The sequence below is a fragment of the Nomia melanderi genome, chromosome 3 (genome assembly GCF_051020985.1).
Source record: "Nomia melanderi isolate GNS246 chromosome 3, iyNomMela1, whole genome shotgun sequence".
NCBI classification, from domain to species: Eukaryota; Metazoa; Arthropoda; class Insecta; order Hymenoptera; family Halictidae; genus Nomia; species Nomia melanderi.
Genome location: NC_135001.1, coordinates 5575926 through 5603454, shown reverse-complemented (window position 1 = coordinate 5603454; position 27529 = coordinate 5575926). Strand labels below are relative to the sequence as shown.

The 27529-nt window shown below is 38.7% G+C and overlaps 3 protein-coding genes across 12 annotated transcripts; 1 reads left to right on the top strand and 2 right to left on the bottom strand.

The window, feature by feature from the left end:
• Position 1: 1 nt before the first annotated feature.
• Positions 2 to 2819, bottom strand: LOC116432971 (uncharacterized). The gene is made up of 10 exons (XM_031990517.2): positions 2669 to 2819; positions 2550 to 2597; positions 2273 to 2457; positions 2072 to 2192; positions 1482 to 2010; positions 1200 to 1405; positions 875 to 1112; positions 571 to 787; positions 316 to 488; positions 2 to 232 (listed from the first exon to the last, which is right to left on the bottom strand). The coding sequence occupies exons 1-10, from the start codon at positions 2800 to 2802 to the stop codon at positions 134 to 136; spliced, it is 1950 nt and encodes a 649-aa protein (XP_031846377.2). The 5' UTR covers positions 2803 to 2819; the 3' UTR covers positions 2 to 133.
• On the bottom strand, positions 2673 to 26974 carry LOC116432927 (phospholipid-transporting ATPase IF). 3 transcript variants are annotated; one of them, XM_076366127.1, is made up of 20 exons: positions 26826 to 26974; positions 20036 to 20140; positions 19710 to 19964; positions 19327 to 19479; positions 18925 to 19220; positions 18600 to 18814; positions 17924 to 18210; positions 17668 to 17847; positions 17136 to 17283; positions 16924 to 17066; positions 16595 to 16834; positions 16361 to 16503; positions 16110 to 16273; positions 15271 to 15575; positions 15017 to 15203; positions 14784 to 14929; positions 14594 to 14697; positions 13451 to 13676; positions 13240 to 13377; positions 2673 to 2822 (listed from the first exon to the last, which is right to left on the bottom strand). In XM_076366127.1, the coding sequence occupies exons 1-19, from the start codon at positions 26826 to 26828 to the stop codon at positions 13315 to 13317; spliced, it is 3363 nt and encodes a 1120-aa protein (XP_076222242.1). In that variant the 5' UTR covers positions 26829 to 26974; the 3' UTR covers positions 2673 to 2822; positions 13240 to 13314. The 3 variants fall into 3 exon arrangements, with proteins under 3 accessions (XP_076222242.1, XP_076222243.1, XP_076222244.1); XM_076366128.1 differs by lacking the exon at positions 2673 to 2822 and adding an exon at positions 12887 to 12988; XM_076366129.1 differs by lacking the exons at positions 2673 to 2822; positions 13240 to 13377 and having other exon boundaries at positions 13542 to 14221.
• On the top strand, positions 15947 to 27500 carry LOC116432995 (2-oxoglutarate dehydrogenase complex component E1). 8 transcript variants are annotated; one of them, XM_076366132.1, is made up of 17 exons: positions 19719 to 19778; positions 21691 to 21800; positions 21887 to 22168; positions 22235 to 22445; positions 22511 to 22688; positions 22749 to 22864; positions 22927 to 23066; positions 23142 to 23287; positions 23385 to 23574; positions 23660 to 23881; positions 24156 to 24432; positions 24496 to 24581; positions 24891 to 25211; positions 25292 to 25576; positions 25649 to 25981; positions 26155 to 26325; positions 27364 to 27483. In XM_076366132.1, exons 3-15 carry the CDS (start codon positions 22007 to 22009, stop codon positions 25847 to 25849), a joined length of 2535 nt encoding a protein of 844 aa, XP_076222247.1. In that variant the 5' UTR covers positions 19719 to 19778; positions 21691 to 21800; positions 21887 to 22006; the 3' UTR covers positions 25850 to 25981; positions 26155 to 26325; positions 27364 to 27483. The 8 variants fall into 8 exon arrangements, with proteins under 8 accessions (XP_076222251.1, XP_076222250.1, XP_076222247.1 ...); XM_076366136.1 differs by lacking the exon at positions 19719 to 19778 and adding an exon at positions 15947 to 15965 and having other exon boundaries at positions 25649 to 26325; XM_076366135.1 differs by lacking the exon at positions 19719 to 19778 and adding an exon at positions 15960 to 15977 and having other exon boundaries at positions 25649 to 26325.
• Positions 27501 to 27529: the final 29 nt, after the last annotated feature.

Genomic DNA, 27529 nt, shown 5'->3' with positions numbered 1-27529 from the left:
AAACAATAAAAAAAATATATTCCTTATTAAGTTTATAACAATACTTTGGCATTTTATAGAAATATGTTGGAAAAGTACATTCTTTTTAATGATGATCTCAGATATACTTCAAAATTTATAAATTATTGCCTATTCACTCCTTACAGTAACAATATTTTCTTAAATGGTATAATGAATTTTCAACACATCTTGCTTGAGATCCATACATATTAATTCTACTGATATCTGAAATCTAAAAGTCAATAATAGTTATTATATAGTCTTATATATTTATTATTTTTTCTTGTTTATGAAATGTAATAATATTAAACATACCCTTGTTGAAAAAGTATTTTTCTTCATATCATATGTAATGCTTACTTCAAACAATCCATCTCCTGGATCTGTTTTTACTTTCACTTGATAAGTTTCACTGGTCAGTTTTGTTCTTGCACTAAAGTCTCCAATGAAACCATCTAAATCTCCAGATTTTTGAAATTTTAATAAGCCTATAATTTAATTCTTCGTTATTTTTGAGTGAATATAGAGTTGAATTTAACACATAATTAAAAATTAGAATCTTGTATATACCTGTATTAGGTACAAATTTAGCGGCCCATAATATTTCCTTCAGTTGTAACTTTTCGCATATATTACGATATTCTTCCGTATAAGCATTAAGAAACTGTACAAAATATTTGGCTGCAGCAATTACATTGGTATCTTGAGTTGAAATTTCTTGCCAACTAAGACAAGCACACCAATGCGGTTCTATAAATGCATCTTTACATGTTCTTTCTAATGGTATCTATATTATTATGTAATAAGAATAGTAAATTGAGATTGTTGATTATATAGCTAGATTTTATAAATTAAGAACTGATATAGCACTTACCTTATCAAATAAACTAATTGCTCTTTGGTGACGATCACCATCCTTCGGAGTTTCAAAATTCAATATATTTTCTAATGTTTTGTGTACATCAAATGGCGTTGTTAAATAATGAGTGTTATGCAAAAAATTCGCGTATGCTTTTGGGTAAACTTTTTTGAACCATGGAGGAAAAACAAAGGAGAAAAACGGAAGTCTCTCTTCTTGTTTACCCTGTAAAGTGTTGCGAATTTCTGCAAATCTTAAAAATATATGTTTTTTAATTTAGATAGCAACACCCTCTTGTTGTTATGAAAAAGTTAATTATGCTAAATTAATTAACACAAACCTGTGTCCATGATCACTCATTAATATTAATAATGTATTATTCAAGTGACCAAGTTCATTTAAATCTTTTATCCATCTACGTAAGTCTCCATCTACTACTCCTATATCATTGTAGGAATCATGTGAAAGTTCTCCATGAAATCCAAATAAGAATTTTGGTTGATGTTTGTAAACATTGAAAATTTCTTTCATATAATTCAACATTACCTATAAGAATACTGATTACTGATTAACTTATTCCTTGTATTTATCTGCAATTATTATTTAAAAAATGTCAATATACCATATGTAATGGAATGCTTCCAATACAGAATTTGTTGAAATATCTGAAATATGGAGTAGCAGCTAAATAGTATGTTCTCATATAGTGATCTGTTGGTTGTTCCTTAAAACCTTTCAGGCGATATGTGAAAGTTCCAATATGATGTACGTCTTCCATGAATCCTGTTATATACCCTTGCTTTTTGTACTGATTCCATATCATTGGATACACATTAACAAACTTTGCTTTTTGTCCCATCCGTTTTCTTGTGTCTGGTAATTCAAGCTCAATTTTTCCAGTAAGGATAGGAATGAGTGCTTGAGGTGTCCCATCACCTACTATGTTATATCCTTCTAGAACTAAAGCACCTAAGTCTTCTTTTAAGTACTGATATGTTTTTGGCAATTTGCGTATGAATGTATTCCGAGATAGGGAATCAAAACCCAACATGAGTACATTTAGTTTAAGGGCATTGTTTGCAACATTTTCCCATTTACTTTTTTCTTTCTCCTGAGGATCAAATTTTACTCCAGCCATAATACTGTGCCATCTAAAAAATGTTCAATTAACAAGAGTATTACAGAATATATTAATTGAATAACTTTACTTACTTATTGCCATTTTTTGATACACATTTGACATCTACAAAATCACTGTTTCTAAGTTCATAGTAATCATTAGATTCAACGGCAGTCATAAATATTACATTATAATCATCGTCTCTAAGAATTTCTGTACAGGAACATAATTATAATTAAAATACATAGTGGTATTCATTACAATAATATTATTGTAAAGATTATTTGATTTACCACTAAAAGAACATTTTATCAAGCCATGTTTTTTCTTTGCTTTATCACTGATAATAAGTTTCGAACCGCTAACTATGACCCAATCTTCAGGTGTACATATTAAAGGAGGAACACTGTGTATAAATTTTGTAATTTCTGGGTTATATACATCCAATTGAGGTAATTTGCAAGCCACAACTCCTTCTCTAGAAGCATGCGCTGCCTCAGTATCATTTATATTTAAAATATAGACAATTTTACGTTTCAGTATTTGTTGAACAAATTGGAAATTACATACCCAACATTAGTTTGCTCCGATTCTTCAATTAATTGAGATATGTGTATTCTAAAACAATTTAAATGATTATAACAGTCATGATAAAATTTCATAGAGTAAGGGATTAAAAACTTGCTTACAATTTATCCAAATTTGATAAATCATTATCAGCAAAATACAATTTCAGTCGGAAAACTTGAATAACACAGAATATGAAAGTAACAAATAATGCTGTTATCAAGATACGTCGGAAATAGCATGACAGAATCATCATTGTTATTCAGTTTATCATACCTGTAAAAAAAACTTTCAGTTTTGTCTTTTATCTTTCTAGTCCTGAAAGGAAAAAGATTTAATAATAATACTTATTAATCATACATTCATGTAAGAAACAGTCTAGAAATTGAAGAAACAATACCACTTGACTCAATAACTAGTTCAAAGGTTTATTAATCAATACCTGAAATGCCATGAATGTCACGCAGCAATTAATGAGCTCCGATAAAACCACGATAAGTAAATTAAATAGGTGAACATTTAAGAACAATAGTTCGGATTTCTCTGTCAAAATATTCTATTTGTAGGTACGTACGTAGAAGTCCCCAGAATTGAACTACATGAAACGGATAATGCCGTATATCCGTTCGCTTACTGCCAACCCCACAAACAGCTAATTGTATATATACATTTACTTAAATACATACCTATGCTGCGTGTCCCTGTTCTATTAATATTCACACAAATTTATTTTATTTTATGAAATACGATACCCTCAGTATCATCGAAGTAAATCAATATGAACGCAGAAAAGAATTTAAATTAATAATTTGTGCTTTAAATTCTTATACACCTCTCCTCTGATTTCCGGTTTATAAAATACATACATATATTTCTTTTATTTTACATTTTAGTTTTTACGGTTCTTCGTATCAACACGATTTCGATTTACACGGTTTTCTGAGGAACCGATCACCTGTGTAAATCAGGGGAGCGGTGTATATTGATAGCCGAAGAATTGTATGTAAATAAAAAGCGTCCTCAGTTCTGATCAATGTTCATAACCGGAAATTATTTCACTATGGATATTTCTGAATATTGTATATTAAATAACACTGTGTTTTGCTTTATAAATGTTCAACCATATGTGCACCATGCTCTGGACTGACTCAACAGTTCGACTGGTAACGGTTCGATAAGAATGGAATGAATAATCTAGAATTAATCATCAAATATTAAACAGTTTTATGTTTTCAACGATTTTAATATAAAATGTTGTTACTTAAATAATATAAAATACGCATAAATCAGTCACAAAATATAAAAACACGTACTTCCATGTTGATACACTTTTTACTCCACGGAACTTGAAATAATTTATAAATAATTAGGGGATCATAGTGCTAAAAAGAAATATTTCGAAGAAAACTATCGACATTTTCTATTTAATAAATATCCCGTTTATATTTGACGTTTAAACTCTACTGAAAACATAGAAGACTATGATTTCCTAATAGTTTCAAGTACAATAAAAAAGCACTACTTATGATTAAATGATATTAATTAATATTTATAACAAGATAATAATACGCCTCGACGAAGAAATTAAATGTGGACAAAAATTATAGGATGTGCTATGTAAAAGTCTTAATTCTCTACAAATTTTCTTCACATATTTCTAATTACGTTAAGGACTTCTATCAATGGTAAATATGTTTTATAAAAATGAAGCTGCAAACAGAGTGTAGAAAACAAGAAGAATATACGTACGCTAAACGCAGACTGTTTATATACGAAAAAATTGTGAATTCGGCTTAGACGCGTGTCGCTCGCTCAAACCGCATAGAAACGCGTGTAGTGGAGCAACCGCGATCGATAACTGGCTTTGTTTGAAAATATTCTCAGGAATATTTTCAAATATTCCACAGATATTCCTTTTATACTGTGCACTAAAATTGATCTAGCTTCGAATAGTTCGATTAAGATAAAATAAATAAATAAACTTTACCGTTTACACTAACGATAAATTACTTTAGGAATAGATTTAGTAAATAAAGAAAACATGTCGCTCGAAGATCTAGTCACAATAAATATATCATTAAAAATGAGAGAGAACATAATAAGTTATAATAAATTCGTACAAATATAGTCACCGATGCCGGTGTTGCATGACTAACCTACCGATACCTTAGATATTGTATCGCCCCGCGACAAACACGACAAATCATCCTGCGAAAAACATCCTGACTCATAGATTCCAAATTCCTAACCAGCTAGCTTCCCGTACCCGATTACTCATCTTGCCCCTTTTGCACTCTACCCTTATGCCGACCATTTCCAGTAGTATATATATTACCATTTTTAACCAGCGAGTCAGTTCTCTGTAGTTCGTACTTGCGTGCGGAACTTACCGCTTACGAATAAAAACCTTCGAGCCTCTCTAACAAGTTGCGTTTAAATTCCTCAATCCGGAATCCAACACAAATTTGGTGTCAGAAGTGGGATTGTTCTGACGGCCTTTCACTCAGTTGCATTTGGACAGTCACTGTCTCACTGACGAAAGGGTGCTGATTTTCATCGGTTACATCGGAACAACAAGAAAAGAAGAGACTCGTCCCGAAGCTCAACATACACAACTGGTCGTATCTTCTGGATTCCTTGTGGCCCAGCACCATTGTGAGTTGCAGTCTCTCTTCGGAAGGAAGAAACCGTACCGTCGCATCGTAAGTACTGAACTTCAGATATTCTCAACGTATTATTTTTCAATTTCCGACTTATAATCCCATCCTCTTATACAAAAATGTCCCTAAATAATGACGTTAACACAAATATCACTTCCTCAGTAGCAATATCTTTGGATCATTTAATAAGGCTGTTGCCAAAAGAATTCGATGGCGACAGAACAAAGCTACGTTCGTTTATTAAACAAGTCGACGCCGTGTTTGAATTAGCTAGCCCTTCGCAAAAGCCAGTCCTTTTATTATTTGTAAAAAATAAGATCGAGGGTAAAGCCCGAGATCAGATTGACATACACTGTAATCTCACTACGTGGGAAGAAATTTCTGAACTATTGTTAAATCTATACCAAGATAAGAAATCTCTAGAACAACTTATGGAGGAGTTGAACTCAATTCAACAAAGCCGTAACGAAAACGTTTCCCAATTTTACCAAAAGTTAGAGGAACTTCAATCGAGAATTTTAGGAACTATTCATTCAACAGACTGTGAGGTTAACACATTAGCAGGACGAGTAGCGATGGTAAATGAAATGACTCTCAATCGTTTCGTGTATCATTCTCACCCACAAATATCTCAAATGTTGAGATACCGCGACTTCCCCAATATTAATAGTGCTTTTACGGCAGCTTTGGCAGAAGAGAAAGCGTTACGCATGAGATACGATAACTTTCAACGTTGTAGAATTTGTAATAAATCAAATCACAATACTAACGACTGCTATTTAGGGAGACAAAAACCACACCCTAGTAAAACGATCAACTTCACTCGATCGAACCGGAACAACGCGTCCAGTAGTATGAAACAGTGTAGGTATTGCAAAAATTTCGGCCACAGTATAGAAGAATGTAGAAAGCGGGAATATAACAATTCAAGACAAAATAATGGATCTCCTCGCCAGTCAAATCCTAACAATTTTCAAACAAACCGACAATATCCAAATTCTAATAACTCATATCTTCATCGACCAAATCCTAATAATTCCTACACATATCGAAACCAACCAAATTCTAGCAATTTTCGTACTTACCAACAGAATCCAAATTCTCTTAATAATCACTCGCGAGATGTTAGGTATCAACAACAAAACCCACTCACTTCCAATATAGATATACCGAATACGACCGAGTTACATAATACCGTGTCAGGAAACTCTCAAACTGGAAATTTTCGTCAGGCATATTATCCACCGAAACCCCCGAATTTGGTGGAAGAAGCGACAACAGAATTCAATCTCATGAGTACACGATAAATTCTTCGAGTTCGTTCCTACCTAATAACGACCAATTAGCCATACTCTTCGAATCAGACAATTCTAACAGCCCCGATAAACTCCTAAAATTTCTTGTTGACACGGGTGCTGCCATTTCTCTAATCAAAGCACACAGTATATCTAGATATGATGTTAATAACGATAATTCTACTATATTAAACGGGATCGCGCCAAACGTTTCTATTCAAACTCTGGGAGAAACCGAACTTTCTTTAAACATTAAGGGCAGGAAAATTTGTGGAAAATTCCAAGTAATTGATTCCCCCAATAACATCCCTTTCGATGGCTTGGTAGGTCACGACTTCCTAAAAACTCACAAAGCAGCAATTGATTACTTAAAAATGACCATGTCGCTAAGAAATATACCACTTCCTATACCCTTATGTCAAAACACTCTTCAGAAATCCATTGATATAATTAGAATTAATGCTCGAACCGAAACGGTAATTCCAATAAGGATATTAAACCCCCAGCAACTACAAACGGGGACGATAACTGCGCGCAAATTAAATAACGACGACTCTCTCCTAATACCTCATTCGATTGTTCGGGTACGCGATGATGGTACTGCCTTGACAACAATAATTAACACTTCTTGTAAATCACAAGTGATCGATATGCCTAAATTTTTTATCGAGCCAATTCCCAGTCATTCCTTTATTTATAGTTTAGCCGCAAATCAAGAATCAAATTTCACTGAAACCAGATTACGAGCATTAAATGAGAATTTACGACTGGATCACCTAAATGCGGAAGAGGCCCAATCCATCAAGGAAATCTGCACTAAATTTCATGACATATTCCATTTACCGACGGACCTATTAAGTCGAGCGACAGTAGACCCTCACACGATTCCCACAACCAATGAAATACCTATACATGCAAAACTTTACCGGTACCCTCAAATCCATAAGAACGAGGTAGACAAGCAGATTGAGAAAATGTTAGATCATGGCATCATTAAACCATCTACCAGTCCTTGGTCCAGCCCACTCTGGGTTGTCCCCAAAAAACCAGATTCAGCCGGAGGAAAAAGGTGGCGAATAGTAATAGATTATCGAAAGCTCAATGAAAAAACGATAGGCGACGCCTACCCACTACCAAACATCGAGGACATTCTTGATCAACTAGGACACGCACAGTATTTTAGCATTCTAGATCTATCAAATGGATTTCATCAGATTCCAATAGATCCTAGAGATAGTCAAAAAACAGCGTTTTCAACGCCAAATGGGCATTATGAGTTTACTCGAATGCCCTTTGGTCTTAAGAATGCCCCGGCCCACTTTCAAAGGGTCATGAACAACGTTCTAACGGGTTTAAATAGTACACAATGCTTCGTATATATAGATGATTTTGTCATCTATGGATCTAACTTAGATGATCACAATCGCAAGTTGAAAAACGTATTTCTTAGACTTCGAGAAAATAACTTAAAATTACAACCAAGTAAATGCGATTTTTTAAAAAAGTCATGCGAATATTTAGGTCACTTAATTTCCGACAAGGGTGTACAGCCGAACCCAAAGAAAGTAGACAGCCTGCAAAAGATCTCAAAACTGCGCAACCAAAAAGAAGTTAAAATGTTCTTGGGTATGATAGGGTACTATAGAAAATTTATTTCAAATTTCGCTACGTTAGCAAAACCCCTAACTCAGTTACTCAAAAAGGACGTGCCATTTGTCTGGAGTGAAGAACAGGAAAAATCGGTCGAAACTTTAAAAGAAAAACTAATCAGTAAACCGATCTTGCAATACCCCGATTTTTCAAAACAATTCATCCTTGCCACAGATGCATCCAACGTCGGTATAGGCGCGGTACTTTCTCAAATTAACAACGGTCAAGATCTTCCAATCGCTTATTATTCACGAACTTTAAATAATTCGGAACGTAATTATTCGACTACAGAAAAGGAACTACTAGCAATTGTCAACTCCGTAGAACACTTTCGACCTTATTTATTCGGCAGAGAATTCATCATCTATACCGATCATCGTCCACTCCAGTGGCTTTTCAATTGTAAAAATCCATCGTCAAAATTAGTCAGATGGCGGCTTAGATTAGAAGAATACCAGTATACGATAAAACACAAACCAGGCACCTCCAACTCAAACGCAGACGCTCTATCTCGACTCGTCACTCAAAATTCGATAAATATAAGTACACAACAAGTTCCATCCTACAACGACTTTATCAAATATCATTACACGAATCAAAATCCTATATCTTATGAATTCGAAGGAGGAACCCTAGCATCACTTACTGATCCTATAGCAGTATTTTGGTCCCAAGATCTTCATGAGAACAATCAATACTTAAACTACGTACAGTCGAAATTTAGCATAGAAAATCTCAAACCAGAACTAAATGGATTGTCTAAAGTTCAAAATAAAAAGCAAACTTTCTATTTTCTATATCCTCTGAACTCACCTTTTGATAGACTAGAGTATAAAAATATATTTGAGTGCCTCTTGAAATTGAAATCGTTAATAAAAACTCAGAAATTCATTCTCATTCCTCCCAATCATAAGAAATATAGTAATATCAAATTAGATCAACTATGTGAAATGCTAAAATTCATATTTCCTAACAATGAAATCCGATTGTTCCCATCTGAAAGAATTAATCCGCGAACACCAGAGGAAATACAAAAGATCCTAAAAGAAAATCATGATAGTAAACTAGCGGGACACTACGGCTTCAATAAAACTTATGCAAGAATTAAGGAGCAATATTTTTGGCCATCTATAAAATCAGACATAAGGAAGTATATTCAGTCGTGTCACTCATGTCAAATGAACAAAACAAATTTTAAGCCTATTAAGCAACCTATGGAAATAACTACAACAGCTGAAAAGCCTTTTGAGAAATTAGCCATAGATATTGTAGGGCCATTACCACTCACCGAGAACGGGAATAGATTCATCCTTACTGCACAAGACGATCTGACAAAATTTTGTTTTGCCAAAGCCATTCCAAATCATGAGTCTTTAACTATTGCAAAATCATTGATGAATATATTTACCCAATTTGGAATACCACAAACTTTCTTGACAGACCAAGGCCCAGATTTTATGTCCGAATTAATAAGGGACCTAGGAAATTTATTAAAAACAAAACATATCTGCACCAGCCCATATCACCCCCAAACCAATGGAGGTCTAGAAAGATACCATTTAACACTAAAAGATTATTTAAAACACTACATAAAAGCCAATCAAACAGACTGGGACGAATACATTTCATTCGCAACCTTTAGTTATAATACTTCAATTCACAGATCCACTAACCTAACACCATACGAACTTCTTTTTGGACGAAAAGCATATCTACCCTCTTCCATACTGAAGGAACCAGAATTCCACTATACCTATGACGACTACATCCGTTCATTACAAAATAAATTAAACACTTCTTTCAAAACAGCAAGGGAAAATCTAATTAACTCCAAAAATAAGAGTAAAGAACAGTACGATAAAAAAATTAACCCGACAAAATTTAAAGTCAATGATCTCGTATGTATATACGAGAAACGAAACAAGGTAGGACTTAGTAAAAAATTATCGCCCAATTTCAAGGGTCCATTCAAGGTCACACAAATACATCCTAACAACACAGTAGAACTTCAAATAGGAAAAAGAAGAACTACTTATCACTCCAACCTTCTTAAACGTTATGTTCCAGATGATTTCGACAATCCTACTGCTACTCCTTCCTCTAATTCCTAATACCATCTCCGAAGCTCCGTACATCAATACACCCCTCACTGACACGAGTGGAATTTTTTATAGAAAGTTAGGAGAAGCGAAAATCTCGAACACCGAACTACACCTCATAACATACGTCAATATGACTTATCTATCTCAAGCGAAAGCTCTTTTAGATTTCCATTTTTCTAAATCACAAGAAATTTGTAAGCTACTATTAAAAGAAGTCGTAGTATCGAAACAACAAAAGTCTCTTTGCGAGCAAACCCTACAGTCTGTTCAAAATGAATTACAAAATATCGATGACAAGAAAAAAATACTTAACGGATTAATAGGACGTGATGTAAAGCAGCGTAAACGACGTGGATTAATCAATGGAGCTTCTTACATTTTAAATTGGCTAATCGGCACCCCAGACGCTGACGACGCCAAATATTATTCCGATAGCATAAAAGCCTTACTAAACGATAATAGACAAACCCAAACTCTATTAAAATCTCAGATACAGATAGTTTCGAGCACTATAAAAAATCTTAATAATTCGATTCAATCTTTAAAACTTACAGAAGACACCTTGAACAACAATATGCAACTAATTAATAAGTATATGTCAGAAACAGATAACTACATATTAAACCTCTCGTTAGAAGCAACTATTATGGAACAAGTGGCCACCTTACTTTCCCTATGCGTTCAAGTTTCAGATCACTTTGATAAAAACATAGAATCTATTAACTTGGGAAATCACAATATAATCTCTCCATTCTTAATAACTCCAAAGGATCTTTGCGAAGAGCTGATTAATTACAAAGGTGAATTTGAGTTAATAATCACACCGACCTACAAGAATTTACCCAAGATATACAAATTAATGAAACTTCACAGCATTACGATAAACGAACTCGTAGTATTTGTTATAAAACTACCACTCGTAAAAAGAACAAATTTTGATCTGTACAACCTGATTCCACTACCCATCCAACATCATAACACCTCTGTCTTCTCGTTCATTACACCTCAAAACCCGTACCTACTCCTCTCCCAACAAAAATCCAACTTCGCCGTCCTGTCGGATTTGAGAGACTGCGTTGAATATCTGGAAGGGAAGTACGTGTGTAGCAACGTAGACTCAGCCAGAACCACAGAAGAGTCCATCTGCGAGGTCCTGCTGCTGTCACCGCACGTAAGGCAAATTCCACAGGACTGCACGACGAAAACAATAAGTGCCGAAATGGAGATATGGAACTACATCGGAAGCAACCAGTGGCTGTATACCCTACACAAGCCGACCACACTGACAATCATCTGTGGTGAGAGCAACACTGATCACATGGAAGACATTGTTCTAAAACAAACTGGTTTGATACAGTTACACAGTGGTTGTAAGGGGTATACCATGATATATTCGTTGGAACCCACAAGCTATGTAAATAAAAACATCAGTCATTACGTTCCTCGAATCAACTTAACTGAAGACGACTGCTGTATTCTAGCAACAGATTATTTACACCATAAAGCGGCAGCACCCTTGAAACCTATAAAACTTACAAATATCGATTTAAACGAATTAAAGTTCAACAGCAAAAAACTCAGTGAACTCGACGGACTACTAACTCATCGTCTGAAGGAGCCATTTATCGTTACCCACACTAGTTGGTACACGATAACACTAGGAGTAGTAGCTGCCATTCTAATCCTCATCCTCGTTGGAAATTGCTGTCGCTGGCTTGGCTGTTGGAACTTGCTCAAGCGCCTCTGCTGCTTCACCAGGAGCCCCAGAACAGGGGAAATTGTGCCACCAATAATTAAAAATTTTGTTCACTGTAACTTCGATGCAAGCAATCATAGCGAACACAGGGACCATTCCAATGACATGGTCCTGTTTGAAAGGCGTGGAGGGGTACAATGTTCCGAAGAACAAACAACGCCTACTAACATCAGCGAGGAGAGGACCACTGACCAGCCTCAATCCAGAACCAACTCATACAATCTACGACCCAAGGTTGGACCACGAACGCGGAAAAGTTCAACCCCTTTGTAATCACAGAACCCGTACAATTATTCGTAACCATCAATTGCTAGTAACGACAGTCCATGTCAACTTTTCGTTATCAAATTTGTACACTTATATATGTAATATCATATTATATTAACACATTTATCCCTCATCATCAAACTACCTCAGTACATATATATGTAATATCATGTTAACGCATTCATCTTTATAATATGTAATTTAAGCTTATATATATAAGATTCTGCATAATTAGAGTAGGCTCCAATATTTAATTGTAAGTTACAATATCTTTTCTTAAATCGCATTATTAGTTAAATTAATAATTCTAGATCATTAAGATCCTCCTCCAAAAATTATAATTTTTGGACTACAAGGGGGGAGGTGTTGCATGACTAACCTACCGATACCTTAGATATTGTATCGCCCCGCGACAAACACGACAAATCATCCTGCGAAAAACATCCTGACTCATAGATTCCAAATTCCTAACCAGCTAGCTTCCCGTACCCGATTACTCATCTTGCCCCTTTTGCACTCTACCCTTATGCCGACCATTTCCAGTAGTATATATATTACCATTTTTAACCAGCGAGTCAGTTCTCTGTAGTTCGTACTTGCGTGCGGAACTTACCGCTTACGAATAAAAACCTTCGAGCCTCTCTAACAAGTTGCGTTTAAATTCCTCAATCCGGAATCCAACACCGGTTAGTCGTGTGCGTTTCAACGGCAACTAAAAGTTCAGGAAGATGAATTCGCCGTTTACGTAACATATTTTTCACTAATACATCGATCGAATTATATTATTATAATATAATGATATTATATACATTACAATCATTTAAAATATCTACTTAACGAAGCTCGGATGATTACTCGATGAATTCCGTTACGCTGGTTAATAAAATACACCTAGAGTGTGTATTCGTTATATCCATTACGATACGATAGACATGCAAAAGTCAGTGCATAGCAATAACTTACATTTGTCGCGAGACTAGCTATAAATCACTATCTTGGCGGTCGGTCGACAGTGTTCAAAGTACGGCTTTACCATGGTTATAGGATCTTGCTTTGCGCGAGGCCATCTTTTCTTAACGTCAAACGAGAAAACCGTCGGAACTGTAACCCAAGAATACGAATTTCCAGTGACTGAATAATAGTTTGTTCGGATGCGTAGCGTGCGCATGATTACCCTTGTCTCTGACGACTGGCTCTCTCCGTGGTCGTTCGCATGAATGATACTGTTTCGCGGATGTTCCTCGTTACGCCTCGCGACACGTACTGGCATGTATCTGTTATACGTCAAGATTAAATAATCAGGTGTCAGGCAGACGATAAGGATGACTAGAGTCAGCAACCAAAACGATATCGACGAGAGTATTTTTGGGAAGACCATCAGCATGTCGCCGTCGTACCGCCTAAAATAGATGTATAGTATTAGTTATAGTTTCTGCAGTTTCAACGATGGAAATGTCTGCGATTTTAAGAAGACACCGTGAGGTACGAATCACGCGTTCCTCTGTCGCGATATCGCAGCTTTAACTCTTTCGCTCTGATAATAAATGAATAAAAGTGCTGAAACATTATAATAAGAAGTGTACAAGAATGTTTAAATTTTCCTTTTACGAGTAAGGAACAAAAAATGGGAAATATAATTTACGATGTGTTGGATGACCAACCTAATGACGCACCATAGATAAGCGTCCTAGACCCGCCGCGTCCAAAATATCTTACTCAGCATGTTTTTCACAAGTCCAAAATCCTAGATACACAAATGTCTCATCCAGGACTAGTCTCATCTATAACGAGTCATCAGGTACCAAGGGTCACCGACATCCCCTCCTTAGCGAAAAGCTTAGTATATAAGAATTAGAATCTCTAGGATAAAGAGTTATTCTTTCAACCCTGTTGGTTAACGGTCTGTCCGAAATTGTCTGTTTCCGCGTCGTTCGATGTGTTATATCTGGAGAATACGTACAAACGCCGAAATATAATTATTATTAACGAATCGGACTTCGCGTCATTCATCCGGATCCCAACAGATGTGACGAACGTGGACTGGATTTTCGTTTCGATTCGATTCAACATGTGATCCGATTCATATCGGTCCACTCTATATACACTATTATTTTATGTACCCGGCAACATTTATTAACAACGTGCTTTAATTGTCTGTGTCGATTCGCAAGCGACGCGTCTTGCTCACGGAGATCGCATTTTTAAAAAGGGTTAAACCTTCAAGATTCTCTTTCCGATTAATAAGGTTAGTGTTGTTATTTAATATTATTTTAATAAGTTTTTAATCTTGATCGATGAATGTTCTAAGCATACTTACACGTGTACAAGAGAATAGCAGATAGAGAACAGAAGGAACACTACCTCTGAAAGTACCACTGACAAGACCAACGGTAATGTCCAATACGAGCTGTGCAGTAATACCTGAAAATTACAAAGCACACGTATATAGACTCGTTTACTTATCCCCGTATTTTCTCGGTACTGAAGATTTTAATACACATACGTACCTGTATATTAGCCACGAACGTAACTATATGAAAAATAAATGTGCTGAATGTCCATTGATCCACCGGTGTATTATTATACAAAAAGATGGGATTAATACGTATGGTAACTTGCGTCATAAAATATATGGCAATGGCATGCCAAATACCTAAACAAACATTCGTATGACATTCAGTAATTAAATCCAATTCTGCATCGGGTAGTTTTCTCGTTAACAAACAGCGTTATCGTTTACCTAGAAAGCTCCACAAAAGTATCTGCTTAGTATTTAATAAATAATTATGTCTGTACATTTTATATAGATAAGGGAAACGCAGCAGTACATTGGCGCTGTAGTCTTGCTCCAGTATTCCGTATAGCACTATTGGTAGACACGTGAATATCGTATTGTAGAACATTAAGAACATACTGTCGTAAAACACCTGTAAACGAACAACTGAATCAATATTCCGCAATCATCATTTGATATTCCGGTAGTCGTTACATTACCTGGATCGAGAAACCGCTGTCCAAACCGAAAAACAGCTGCGGCGTTATAAACAAGAGGTTCTTGTAAAAAAAGTACAACGTTAGCGTACTTATCCGCATGTAATACCAGTGGCCGTGGACTAGCAAGGCTTTTTTCAAAAATCGAAACTTTGCTATCGCGAAATCGGAGCTCATCGACGCTTGTCGGCCCTCTTTGCCCATTATCCCGATCCCGACGTGCGCTTCTTGTATCATCGCGATGTCGTTGCCACCGTCACCGATAGCGGCGGTGTGCGGTCGAGAGCTAGCGCATTTAATCAAGCTCACTATCTGCATAGTATTAAATTGCGAAACATCAGGCAATGAGAATCTTGACTATTTAATTATCTTTAGTAGTAAAAATTAATGACGTTAAAAATAATTATTACTGATTTATTGCAACGGTTCACATGTTACACTGTTATCTAACAGTTGTGTGGGGTGTGTGCGTGAACGGAGTGGTCGCATGAGTGGGACGAGTGAATAGTGTGAATGATGGGTGACTGTTTAGGCTAAGGTTCGAGTGTCGCAACGAAAAGTATCGAGACGGGTGTAGCGGGGTACGGGGTGCACGAGAGAGGGTGGCCATAGGCAATAGGTTTTTCCAGCCGCAGGTCAGAGAGTTGTAGCGAGTCATAGTGAGAGGTTGACGAACGGAGAGTATAGTGAGAGATATTGTGAGCAGCGACGTAAATAAAACCATTTAGTTTATTCTAACCCAATGATTATTTCCTACAGTTGTCTGTGTTGCGAAATATTTTCATTTGATATCAATCTTCTTATCGTAACTGTTCTCAAACTATTAATATCTAACATGGAACTTGCCTCGCTCTTTTGCAATGGAGTCAGTCTGCAACAAACCACTGCTTCACAGGTCATTCCTAGTGACTGGAATTCGTCCGGGCAGTTGCTCAACGCTATCCCTATGCTATGTCCGTCAACTATCAGTCCGTAGTGTTTATGAGGTTCGAGTTTCATTCGTCGGCTAAAACAAACAGAAGTGAACTTCCATGATGTTCTGCACTGGTGAAGTCACCGGTAACACAGCGGAAGAGTAGTAGATTACACTCACTCGAAGTACCCGATACGTTCGATGCACATTTCCTCTGTCGTTATGTCCAACATCCTCAACACTTCAGTACCATCTTTGAACTGACCGCACAAGAAAGCTATATTCTCCGCGGTTTCGGCTTTGTCCCCGGTCAACACCCATATCTATGCGAAAAATTGATGTGATCGGGGGACGGATTAAATCGGGAGTGCAACTGTATTACAGTTTAATTATAATTATCTCTGAGAGGCTCACTTTAATACCAGCGACACGCAAACACTCCAGCGTTTCCTGCACTTCTTCCTGAAGGCGATCCTCAACCGCGGTCACACCAAGCAAAGTGAGACCGCTTTCCAACTGATTATAAGCCTTCTCCGTGTACGTTTCTCGCTCGATGCCGATTACTTGCCTGGCGATTTCCACCTTCTCTATCAACTTCTCGTATTCCGTTCGATTCATTTTCTTGTACGCGATTACCAGTATCCGCAGACCTCTCTGAAAGATGGATTCTTTTTAATTGGATTTGAATTTGTGACGAAGCTGGATTGGAAGCAGACAGAATGGATTAAAGTTGAAAATCGAACCATAGAGAAATCAGCTACGTGAGCGATCGTTTCATTGATCTTTCCTGAGACTATTAACGGCAAGATAGCCGAATCCGCTCCTTTGCAGTACAACAAGTAATCGTCGTTGTCGTCTTTCACTATCACCGACATCCTCTTTCGTTCTGTTTCAATGAAGTAGATGTTGTTAATCTTTTCTCTACAGGTTACGATCTGTTTTGTACAATACGAACCGGATGTGAACTCCAAGATCTCCATCTTCTGAAAGATCATTGTATTATCTTTGACTTTTATCTCGATCACGTCGTTGGTGCTGTTCTGGAAAATAATTCCGCATCTTGCGCTGGCTTCTACCAAAGCCTTCTCATCTGCTGATGCTGCCTACGAAACAGCGATATTCTCATTAATCGTATATCTTCATCCGACCTTCCTGAATGCTACATTCAACTCCTTAATTTCTGTTGGCTCAATAAATTATAAATAAAAATCCAGACGGATCTGCTATGATGTCATCGCAAACGTCCACTTTCCGAGGGTTAATAAGACATGGCGTTGGTCTTCCGTGAAGCTCTTAAATTAGACTCATTCCGAGAGAGTAATATTGACATTCTCATTTAGATGATTTATCCTGTCACGTGTCACGTTAACACGCGTCGAAAAGCAAGCGTGGCGTGAACTGTTTCCAGCTACAGTTGATCAAAGATAAAAATACGCGGCGAAGATAATCGTAGTGACGCCGCTGACGTAAAACCAACATATTGTTACCTGGTATTCCGGTAAATCCGGATGCATCATTAACGAGCTGTTTACTCGAGTGATCTTCTTTTGCCTGAAGCTTTCGCGATACTCGATGCGTCGCGCGATAACGTTCGGCCTCATGCTCGGTGGCGAGAGTTGGACAGTGTGGCACAGAGAAATGCTTAGCATGAAGTGCCAGATGTCAGACTGCGACCACAATTATCGAAATGGACGTTTTAATTCGATGAACTAAAAAGACGTGTGAATTCGAAATTTCAATCACCTCCCAGTCCATCAGCTTCACGGCTTCCGCTTCGTTTCCGCTAGGTGGCAACGAATACAGGAATCCGTCGCAGTCTTTTTCCATATACGTTTTCCCGTTGATAGAACAACGCCTGAACACCATTAGGTTCTCGGTCAGCGTGCCCGTCTTATCTGTGAACAGGAACTCGACCTGACCTAGTTCTTCGTTCAGGTCCGACGTGTTGGTCAACGCTGGCTGATCCCTCTTCTCGTCGTACAGGTCCAAGTCCCAGCTGAAGAAAAACGAACCGAGGAATTTTTGTACTTCTGTAACGAGAACGGTTGATCGAAACTTGTCAGGTATTCCTTTGTTGTTCAACAAATCATTGCGAATCGCAATCGTTTCAAGCAGTTTGAGATTTAATTCTGAGGCGAGCACCTGGATGTGATACGACAGTCTTAGTACCAGGTTTACAGACATGTATCGTGCAGTTTATTATATTGTTCGCAGAAAAATCGGCGTTCGTTGATTTAGATCTTGACAATCGGAGATTGAAAGATAGACAATTAAGGTATATACTCGTGTGATTACGTCAACATCAAAAATCGACTTAATCATTTACCAAATAACGTTTATAAAATTCAGCATGCGTGAAACCGACGCGTTCTGTAAACCTAAAGTTAACATAGTATTTTGAAAGACAAATAGCTCTCACCTATAGTTACGTACAACGATATAGGAACTATGTAATTGTACAAAACCAGGAAGCCGAAGAAATCATCGACCAACAAGGGAAAGCTGAGGGTTTCAGGATCACCGATGTACTTTTTCCATTTTGTCGTCATATCCAGTATAATTTTCACCATGCAGCACCCTATCACTTCGACGAACAGAAATATTACGAACGCGACGATGTACTTGTTAATGGATCTGCAATCAGGTATCTTATTACTCCTTGTGAAATAATCGACAAGGTTATTCGCGACGGTAGCAACGAACGCGTACTATTCTTTCATTGAATCTCGTTGAGAAGCTCTTACTTTTCGGTAGTAGAGAATTTGTTGCCTCTGATTTTTGAATTCAAGGATAACTTTGTATCCTGACCGGTATATACCGCGCATCCGACTATGTGTTCCGTATCTTTCAATCTGCATCCACGAAGCAACAGATTTTCGTGAGTCAAATGACCGCTGATTTCGCAGCCGCCATTTGCAATTTCCAGCTTGCCGTGAAAACGATACAGGTCGGAAGTGGGATGTTGACAAATGACGGTAGCCTCCATTGATGCGATTTCCTCTGCAGTCATGTCCGAGAGCACCTTCGGCAGTGTCAGCGTCTAAACATGCAACAATGGATCACAGATATGGTACAAAAGAATTTTTCGAAATGTTTTGACAGAATATGTTCCCCTTTCAAATTAGTTCCCTATTTAAATAAATTACCTTTAAATTAGTTTCTCCGTCCAGATTAGCAGTGGTAACGTAGCAACGTTCGTTTTCCTCCGTGGTGTACAGCAACAGGAGATCGCAAGGTATATCTTCGTCTCGAGATATCTTGACCAGGTCACCAACCACTATATCTTCGCAGTGAATTGTCTGTAGGTGTAACAATGTATCAATTATTTTGTCAGTCCTGGCGTTTAAGTATTACAAGTTAACTTCTAGTATACTGATAGTATATCAAACACGACGACGGGTTCGCTATATATCTTGAGATTAGCATCGTAAATTTTGTTGTCAGTTTCCAGCGTCAGTAAATAAAGCCGTATGCAGCGAGTATGTGCATATATCTATAAAAACATGTTCAAGTATGCAAACACACTTGCCTGGGCGCACTTGTTGCGGATAACGTTTACGTATCGTCGATTCACGTGCTTGTCTTCTTTATATCTCTGGTAATCCTCGTATGCCTGTTTGCATGCCGTCACGGCCACCACGAAGCTCAACGGTAGAATCGTGGTCCAACATGAGATCGGGGATTTCGTTAACGTTGACACGATCGCCGTAATAAGAAAATACAAGTTCGCAATCCGCCTGAACTGCTCGAAGAGGTTCTTCGGCACGAAGTTCCAAATAGTGTACTGTAAAAGTGATCATTTCCCATTAAACGTTTTAACCGACGTGCTCTTTAACAATCGAGATCGATGCTTACCTTCTTCGACACGATACGATTCTTTGGGAATATCGTTCGCGACGGTTCGTTACTCGGGCTAATGATTATATTCCTTTGATCAGTGTATCTTGAAGTCGAGGTACCCTGTAAACGTGTCTAATTACCAAATATTCTCATCAAATCTACGTAACGAAATTTCAGTTGAACCATTCCGACGCTACTTGTATTTCTAAATTATAATAGTATTATTTCTAAGACGAATGTGTTATTCTTCAGACTTCCATGTATGTGTAGTGCTTTTTGAAACAAATCATTCAACGTTTCATCAGCTAACATCATTAGCAAGTCGAGTGTGAAACTTGATCCTGCAGAGTATTGCGATACAACTTACACTTGGAAGCCTGAACAGTACGAACTGCGCAACACCGAGTTGTACGAAAGTTTCGAATCTCTGGTTACGCTGAAATTCTAGAGGCTTGAAAAGTTTTATTACAAACTTGCTTCCCAAAAAAGTATCACATAGGTGTAAATATGCTCAGTCCGTATTAAGATCGGTATGCGAATCCATTGATCGGACTTCAGTATTGTTTTCCGAATGAACCGCATTAGTCTCGCCCGGAACGCCTTGATATTTTTTTGAAATATTATGTACGGAAGATTAATGAGATCGTCTAAGCCTTGAGTAACATGATTGATATCCGGTTCATCTTGTTTGTCCGATGTCTCCATTAAAGAAATCTTTGTCTTTTACACTTCACCCGTCGATGCCTGCGTTACGCATTGTTCTGCAAAACCTTTCATCAGAAATTCGTCGCTGTTTCACTGCTCCACTGTAAACAGCGAGGAAAGTTGCACCGGCGCGTACCGATTCGTTTGTTTTCATGTCCCGCAATCATAATCGTTGCATTTGTGGCTTAATGTCGTCGGCCATGACGGTGCAATCGTGCGAAGCTCGCCGCAGAAACGACCATCGGAACCGTCAAGTGTCACGCGAATGTGACTCCTCGTAGCAAATGAAATTCGAGTAAATGCGGAAACAGAATTCAAAATCATTCGTGCGTTTCTGTAGTATTTCCTCGATACGATATTTCGATCGTGCTTAGAAACAAATGGGGATATGTACACAAACTTATGGTCAGGATTTCTCGTCCAGTATCTGTGTCGCTGTTGCCGGCGTACACATCCGCAAATCTCTCGTATCAAATTTCCCGCGACATACGATACGCAAAAATGGTTCGCGCGATTCAGATACGATGACACTCGCAAGTTCGAATACCTACTTAACATGACCAACAGTCAGTACTTGGACCACATATACCAGCTATGGCTGAAGGACCCATCGTCTGTGAGTCCTTCGTGGGGTCCCTTTTTTCAGTTTGTACACGGAAATAACCCAACGAACCCGTCGATGAGCAAATCATCGTCATTGCGCTTCGCATCGGCGCCTGCTGTGGTACCGTCGAATTTAGTAGCTCCGCCGACAGGTGGATCATGTTTTCCGTATTCACAATAACATATAAACTAACATTCTTTTCCTTCCTTTGCCTTTATTTATTACTTTCGTTATATCTACTTTTTCTACGTTGTTTTAGGCTTTATTGTTAATACTTTGTACCAAAATATTTCCGTAAATAAAGTTACTATATTATTATTATATTAATATGAACTCAGTCGTTCTCCGCTTTTGTTCACAGCGCCTAATTTCCCCCAGCAAAGCGCAAGAACGAAGACCGACAGCGAGCTGCAGGGCGATAGCTTCATAAATGGTGCCTTGGACATCAACGCCACGATTAGAGCTTATCAGGTACCGATCGTGAATTAAGTGTAAGATAGAGCGTTCCATCCCTTTGTCTTGGTTGGGTGAATTGATGACCGGTCCTTTAATCGAAGGCACGTGGCCATCTGATCGCCGACATCGATCCGCTTCGCATACAAAACCCGGAGTCCTACAAGCTTCAAGGCACAGCAAATTTGCCACCGAAGATCGTCGTCAGACACCATTTGAAAGGTATGACCGAAGCCGACATGAACAGAGAGTTTCCCCTCGCGCCATTCACCGTGATCGGCGGACCCAAACGAAGTCTCCCGTTGCACGAGATACTGACCAGGTTGAACCAAATTTACTGTGGACACTTGGGCCTCGAGTACACTTACATCCATGATCTCGTGGTGGTAAGTTTGGTTCAATGTTTCGATTTGAATTGAACTTTATCTTCGATTTCGTTGATCATTCATCAGCTGGACTGGCTCAGAGAAAGATTCGAGCCACCAGGCGCTTGGGAACTTCCAGTGGAACACAGGAAGTTCATTTGGTTGAATATCATGAGAGCAGTGACGTTCGAGGGCTTCTTGGCGAGGAAATACCCTACCGAGAAGAGATTCGGCCTCGAAGGCTGCGAATCCTTTGTTCCCTCCATGGTAGAGTGCATAGAAACATCCGCGGATAAGGGTATATCTCTCAACGCATTTTTTAAAAAATATATCATCTACCAATCGAATGGAACATTTTCGCAGGGGTAGAATCTGTCGTGATAGGCATGGCGCATCGGGGTCGCTTAAATACCATCATTAACGTTTGCTCGAAACCTCTGCATCAATTGCTCACTCAGTTCAACCCGATTCCTCTGGAAGGCTTCGGGTCTGGCGACGTGAAGTACCATTTGGGAATGCACACAGAGAAAGTGTTGGAAAGGTTAGGATTTTCCGAACACGCTAAGAGTTCGCGGTAAACATTAATACTGGGTTTCAGTAGAACGAACAAGAAGGTGATGATCGCCGTTATGGCGAATCCGTCGCATTTGGAGGCGATCGATCCCGTAGTGGTTGGTCGCATTCGGGCGGAACAAGTGGAGAAAAACGACGCGAAGCGTACGCACGCGATGCACTACTCTTGAAATAATGGTTCGCGGTTAATGCCTGATTGTTTGCAGGTGGTAAAAAGTCGATGGCTATTTTGGTGCATGGCGATGCCGCTTTCTCGGGCCAAGGTATCGTTTACGAAACCATGCATCTGACCGATTTACCCGAGTACACGACTGGCGGCGTCATTCATGTCGTGATTAACAATCAGGTAATATTTGTGCCACTCCGTGACAGCGTATAACTGACCCGTGGAATAAATCCAGATTGTTTCGATGAGTTATAGGTTGGTTTTACTACCGATCCAAGGTATTCTCGATCCAGCGTGCACTGCACCGATGTCGCGCGTGTCATCAATGCACCCATATTCCACATACACGGAGACGATCCCGACTTAGTGACTTACTGTAGCAAAGTGGCTGGGGAATACAGGTATTTGTGTTGCAATTAACATTAAAGATCGAACTTTTCTGCGACTTGGTCGGAATATGTGTGTAACAAGATCGTTTCTTTCGTACAAACAAAACAGAGCAGAGTTTCACAACGACGTCGTCATTGACGTGGTAGGATACCGAAGGTTCGGTCACAATGAACTGGATGAACCGATGCTGACTCAGCCGTTGATGTATAAACGCATCAAGGAACATCCGAACGTGCTCACTGTTTATACCGATAAATTGTTCAAAGAGGGAGTGATCACCGAGGCGTTCGCCCAAGAAGTTAGTATACGGAACCAGGAGTAGGTGCAATTGTCTTTAGCTACGTCTACAATCGGAAATAGCAGGTTCGTTTACTGTTTCATAGGAGATACAGAAGTACTGGGATCACTGCGAATCAGAGTTCGCAAAGGCGCAGACGATAGACTCAATGAATTTGAGCGACTGGCACGATGTGCCGTGGACAGATTTTTTCTCGAATCAAAGTCCCAAGAACGGCATCCCGTCCACTGGCATCGATGCGGAGACAATAAAGGCGATCTGCAAGCACATATCAACTCCCCCGAAAGATATTGAAGTCCACGCTCAAGTACGTTATCGGTATATCTGACGTATTGATGACCAGATAATGCGGTAACACTTATAGTAGTTTAATTACTTTATGCGCAGAGGCTGGTTTTCAATTGCGACTATCGAACAATTTAGATAGGCATAGAGTCACGTGGAACACAATTTTTTTAAAAGAATATCGTCTGTATCTTGTCGAAATATTTCTAGTGAGAAACCTTCGAATGCAAAGGGTTAAGAAATGCTTGAAACGAGATGGTTGTAATAAAAAGGTGGCCTCATCAATTCTCGTACAGGTGCTGAGAGTAATGGATAAGAGAGGACAGCTAATGGAGTCTCGTAAAGCGGATTGGGCGATGGGCGAATGCCTAGCGTTCCTCAGTTTGCTGAAAGAGGGTCATCACGTGCGATTGTCAGGCGAGGATGTCGAGCGAGGTACCTTCTCCCATCGCGTGCACATATTACACGACCAAAGCAAGGACAAGCTTTACAAAAACCTTTTGAACAATGTGTTTCCCGGACAAGCTCTATACACCGTCTCGAATTCTTCGTTATCGGAATACGGTGTTTGCGGTGAGTATAAATGAAATCGTACCAAAAATGAACAAGATATATCAATGCGAATCACGAATACAGGATTCGAGTTGGGCTACTCAGCCTACAATCACAACACGCTGACGCTTTGGGAAGGTCAATTCGGCGATTTTGCGAACACGTGCCAGGTAAACCTAATTATTGAGAAATCACGACAGAAGTTAAAAGATTAGATGATTGTCGCATAGATACCTTTACGTAGAAATGTCGCAAGTTTCGCAAATTGATTATAATTAGATTGGAACGTACGGAATTTCAATATTGTAGTCGATACTCAAACATAGCATTGATTTGTATCTGAATTGTTTGTCTCCGTTATCATTTGGACATGAGGTAATCTATCGCGAAACCGATGCTATCGTCTTAAATGAGCCTAAAACGCGTGAAATAGTATCACGGAGATCTAACAGGTGTTTCTTCGGTTGCTTGACCTTCAGGTCACTCTAGACACCTTGCTCTGTTCTGGACAGTCGAAATGGGGTAGACAAGTGGGATTGGTTCTTCTTCTTCCGCATGGAATGGAAGGTCAGGGTCCGGAACATTCGTCTGCGAGGCCTGAACGGTTTCTTCAGCTTTGTGATGATGACTGCTCGTATCTACCGGGTACGGAGCCGGGTGCTCCGCAGGGTGAGACTGCAGAGCAGATTATGACCAGACAACTCTTTGAAATCAATTGGATAGTTTGCAACTTGACCACTCCCGCGAACCTCTGCCACGTTCTTCGTCGTCAGATCCTGATGCCCTTCCGGAAGCCACTGGTTAGATGAATCTCTGGTGTCCTTCGCGCAATGGAATTCATCAATGTACAATACTTTTATCCGTTGATCGGTTCGATTAGGTCATCATGTCACCGAAATCTCTGCTTCGTCATCCAATGGCTTTGTCATCTTTCGAGGAAATAGAACCTGGTACTACGTTCCAACCAGTTCTCCCTGACCCATTCGTTAAACCGGGTAACATACAGAAGGTCTTGATCTGCAGCGGAAAGGTGTTTTATGACCTGGTTACAGAGCGCCAGGGAAAACAATTAGAAGATAAAATCGCGATCATTCGTATCGAACAGCTCTGCCCGTTTCCGTATCACCGACTCAAGCAAGAAGTGTCCAAGTATCCGAACGCAAAGGTAAGGAAAATTGATTTCTTTGTACTTTTTGTGCTATTTGAATGATATCGTTCAGTATCGCGATTCAATCAGGTCGTGTGGTTGCAAGAGGAGCACAAGAATCAAGGCCCCTATAATTACGTGAGAGACAGGATAGCGTTAGCCTTAGGGCTTCGTTTAGAAGACGTGACTTATGGCGGACGGGCGCCATCCGCTGCTCCCTCGACTGGCAGCAAGATGATTTACTCGACAGAGTATAACGATGTGATGTCTACCGCTATGAAGCTTGACTGATTATGAGTCACAAGTAATTCGTTTGGTAAAGCTTAACGTAATTTACGTTGTTGCAATATCTTAGGAATACGGCCTTGCGTTGAGGAGATAACGCGAATGAATGAAATTCAACTGACTCACCAAAAGATATAGGTACCTAGGATATTCGACGTTGTAGTACGAAAAAATTCTTTCGTTCAAGCAGTTCCACATTGCATTTTTTGTCTTTTCCCGTGTGGCTGTTTCATTAGAATTCCTATTAGCTACAATAACGAAAGAACAGCTGCACGATGCGCAAACTAAAACTGAACTTGAACTCGTTACAGCCGGAGGTGGTGCTAATTGGCAGCGCAATCTATATGCGTGTACACAGAGATTCATCGAAACTGTTTCGTCCGTGGAAGACATTTCTATTGAGTGTAAACTGTTGGTACATTGTGGTTTTGTCACGGTCAAAGTAATCATGATGCTACCTGAGCAACGGCAGTCGTAGTTAGGTAAAAATTTATAACATAAATTATGTCAGTTTCTTTCTACCGAAATTTATTTTGCATGCGACCTTTACATCGACGTGTAATAAATTTCTGTAATTGGCTAGGTCATTTTGTGCAGATTAACTTGTGCATTGGGAAAAGGAGATCATGTCCTGATGTACTTTTTCAGCTAAAAACAATTAACATGTTAATTTGGACGACAGTAAAGAGTCGCATAAAATTGGACGAAACGAAGTGAACCCATTGATCTGAGATAAACGTGAACTTGTAGTGGTAGTCAATATTCTAGTATCGTTTTAGATCAAACCTCCATCGCTTAACAAATTAATGTATACAATATTCCACTACATTTCTGGCATGCCAATTGCTTGAAGCAGGAAATCAGTCGCGAATAAACGAATAGTAACAAGCTGCGAATGTTTATGCAATTTCCACTTTTACAATATCGTGTGTACACACACATTCGCAGGCAAATAACGAATTTTATAATTAAATCCACTCACCATTCTGATCGTATATCGAAATCCGTAGAAAAAAATGCCTTCTTCCCCCAAGTCCAATTTTTAAACCGTATTATTTTCTTTTGTCGGGGTAACAAGATCCTAATTAATATAGATATTGTTTCGAATCTTGATTTCATTGAACTCAAATCAACAGAATCACAATCAGTTTTACACTCAACAGAATTCCGATTTTTTGAGCGATACACTTTAAAAAATGTTACAAATACATGAATTAATTCTCCAACTAACTGCTAATATGCCAGCGAGCGGAACCGCTGACTGCGATATTCTATCATGCTAACGGATAAAAAGTTCTTTATCCATATATCGACAACCGAGAAGATAAGCGATTTCCTGGCTTATCGGACAGATTTTTCGTAGTACGTACCTCGTCCAAATTGCTGACCAATATTCTTAGAAAATTTTCAATACTTTTTAGGTGCCCGTAAAGCTAACAATCACATTAGACCGTTGCGAAAGTGAATAAAACTGTCAGTTTATTTCTCAGTTTATTCCCCTGGAATAATTAATTTTACAGGTCTATAGGAAATCTGTGAATACACAATTTATTCGACATGTCCGTTGCAACAGTTGAACGCAGTGAAATGACGACAAGAATGATTTTTTAAATTCCTAAAAGTAGATACATTCGATGTGTTGAATCGTAGTCGCGAGAACCAGGGTTCGAAAATATATTTCCCGCG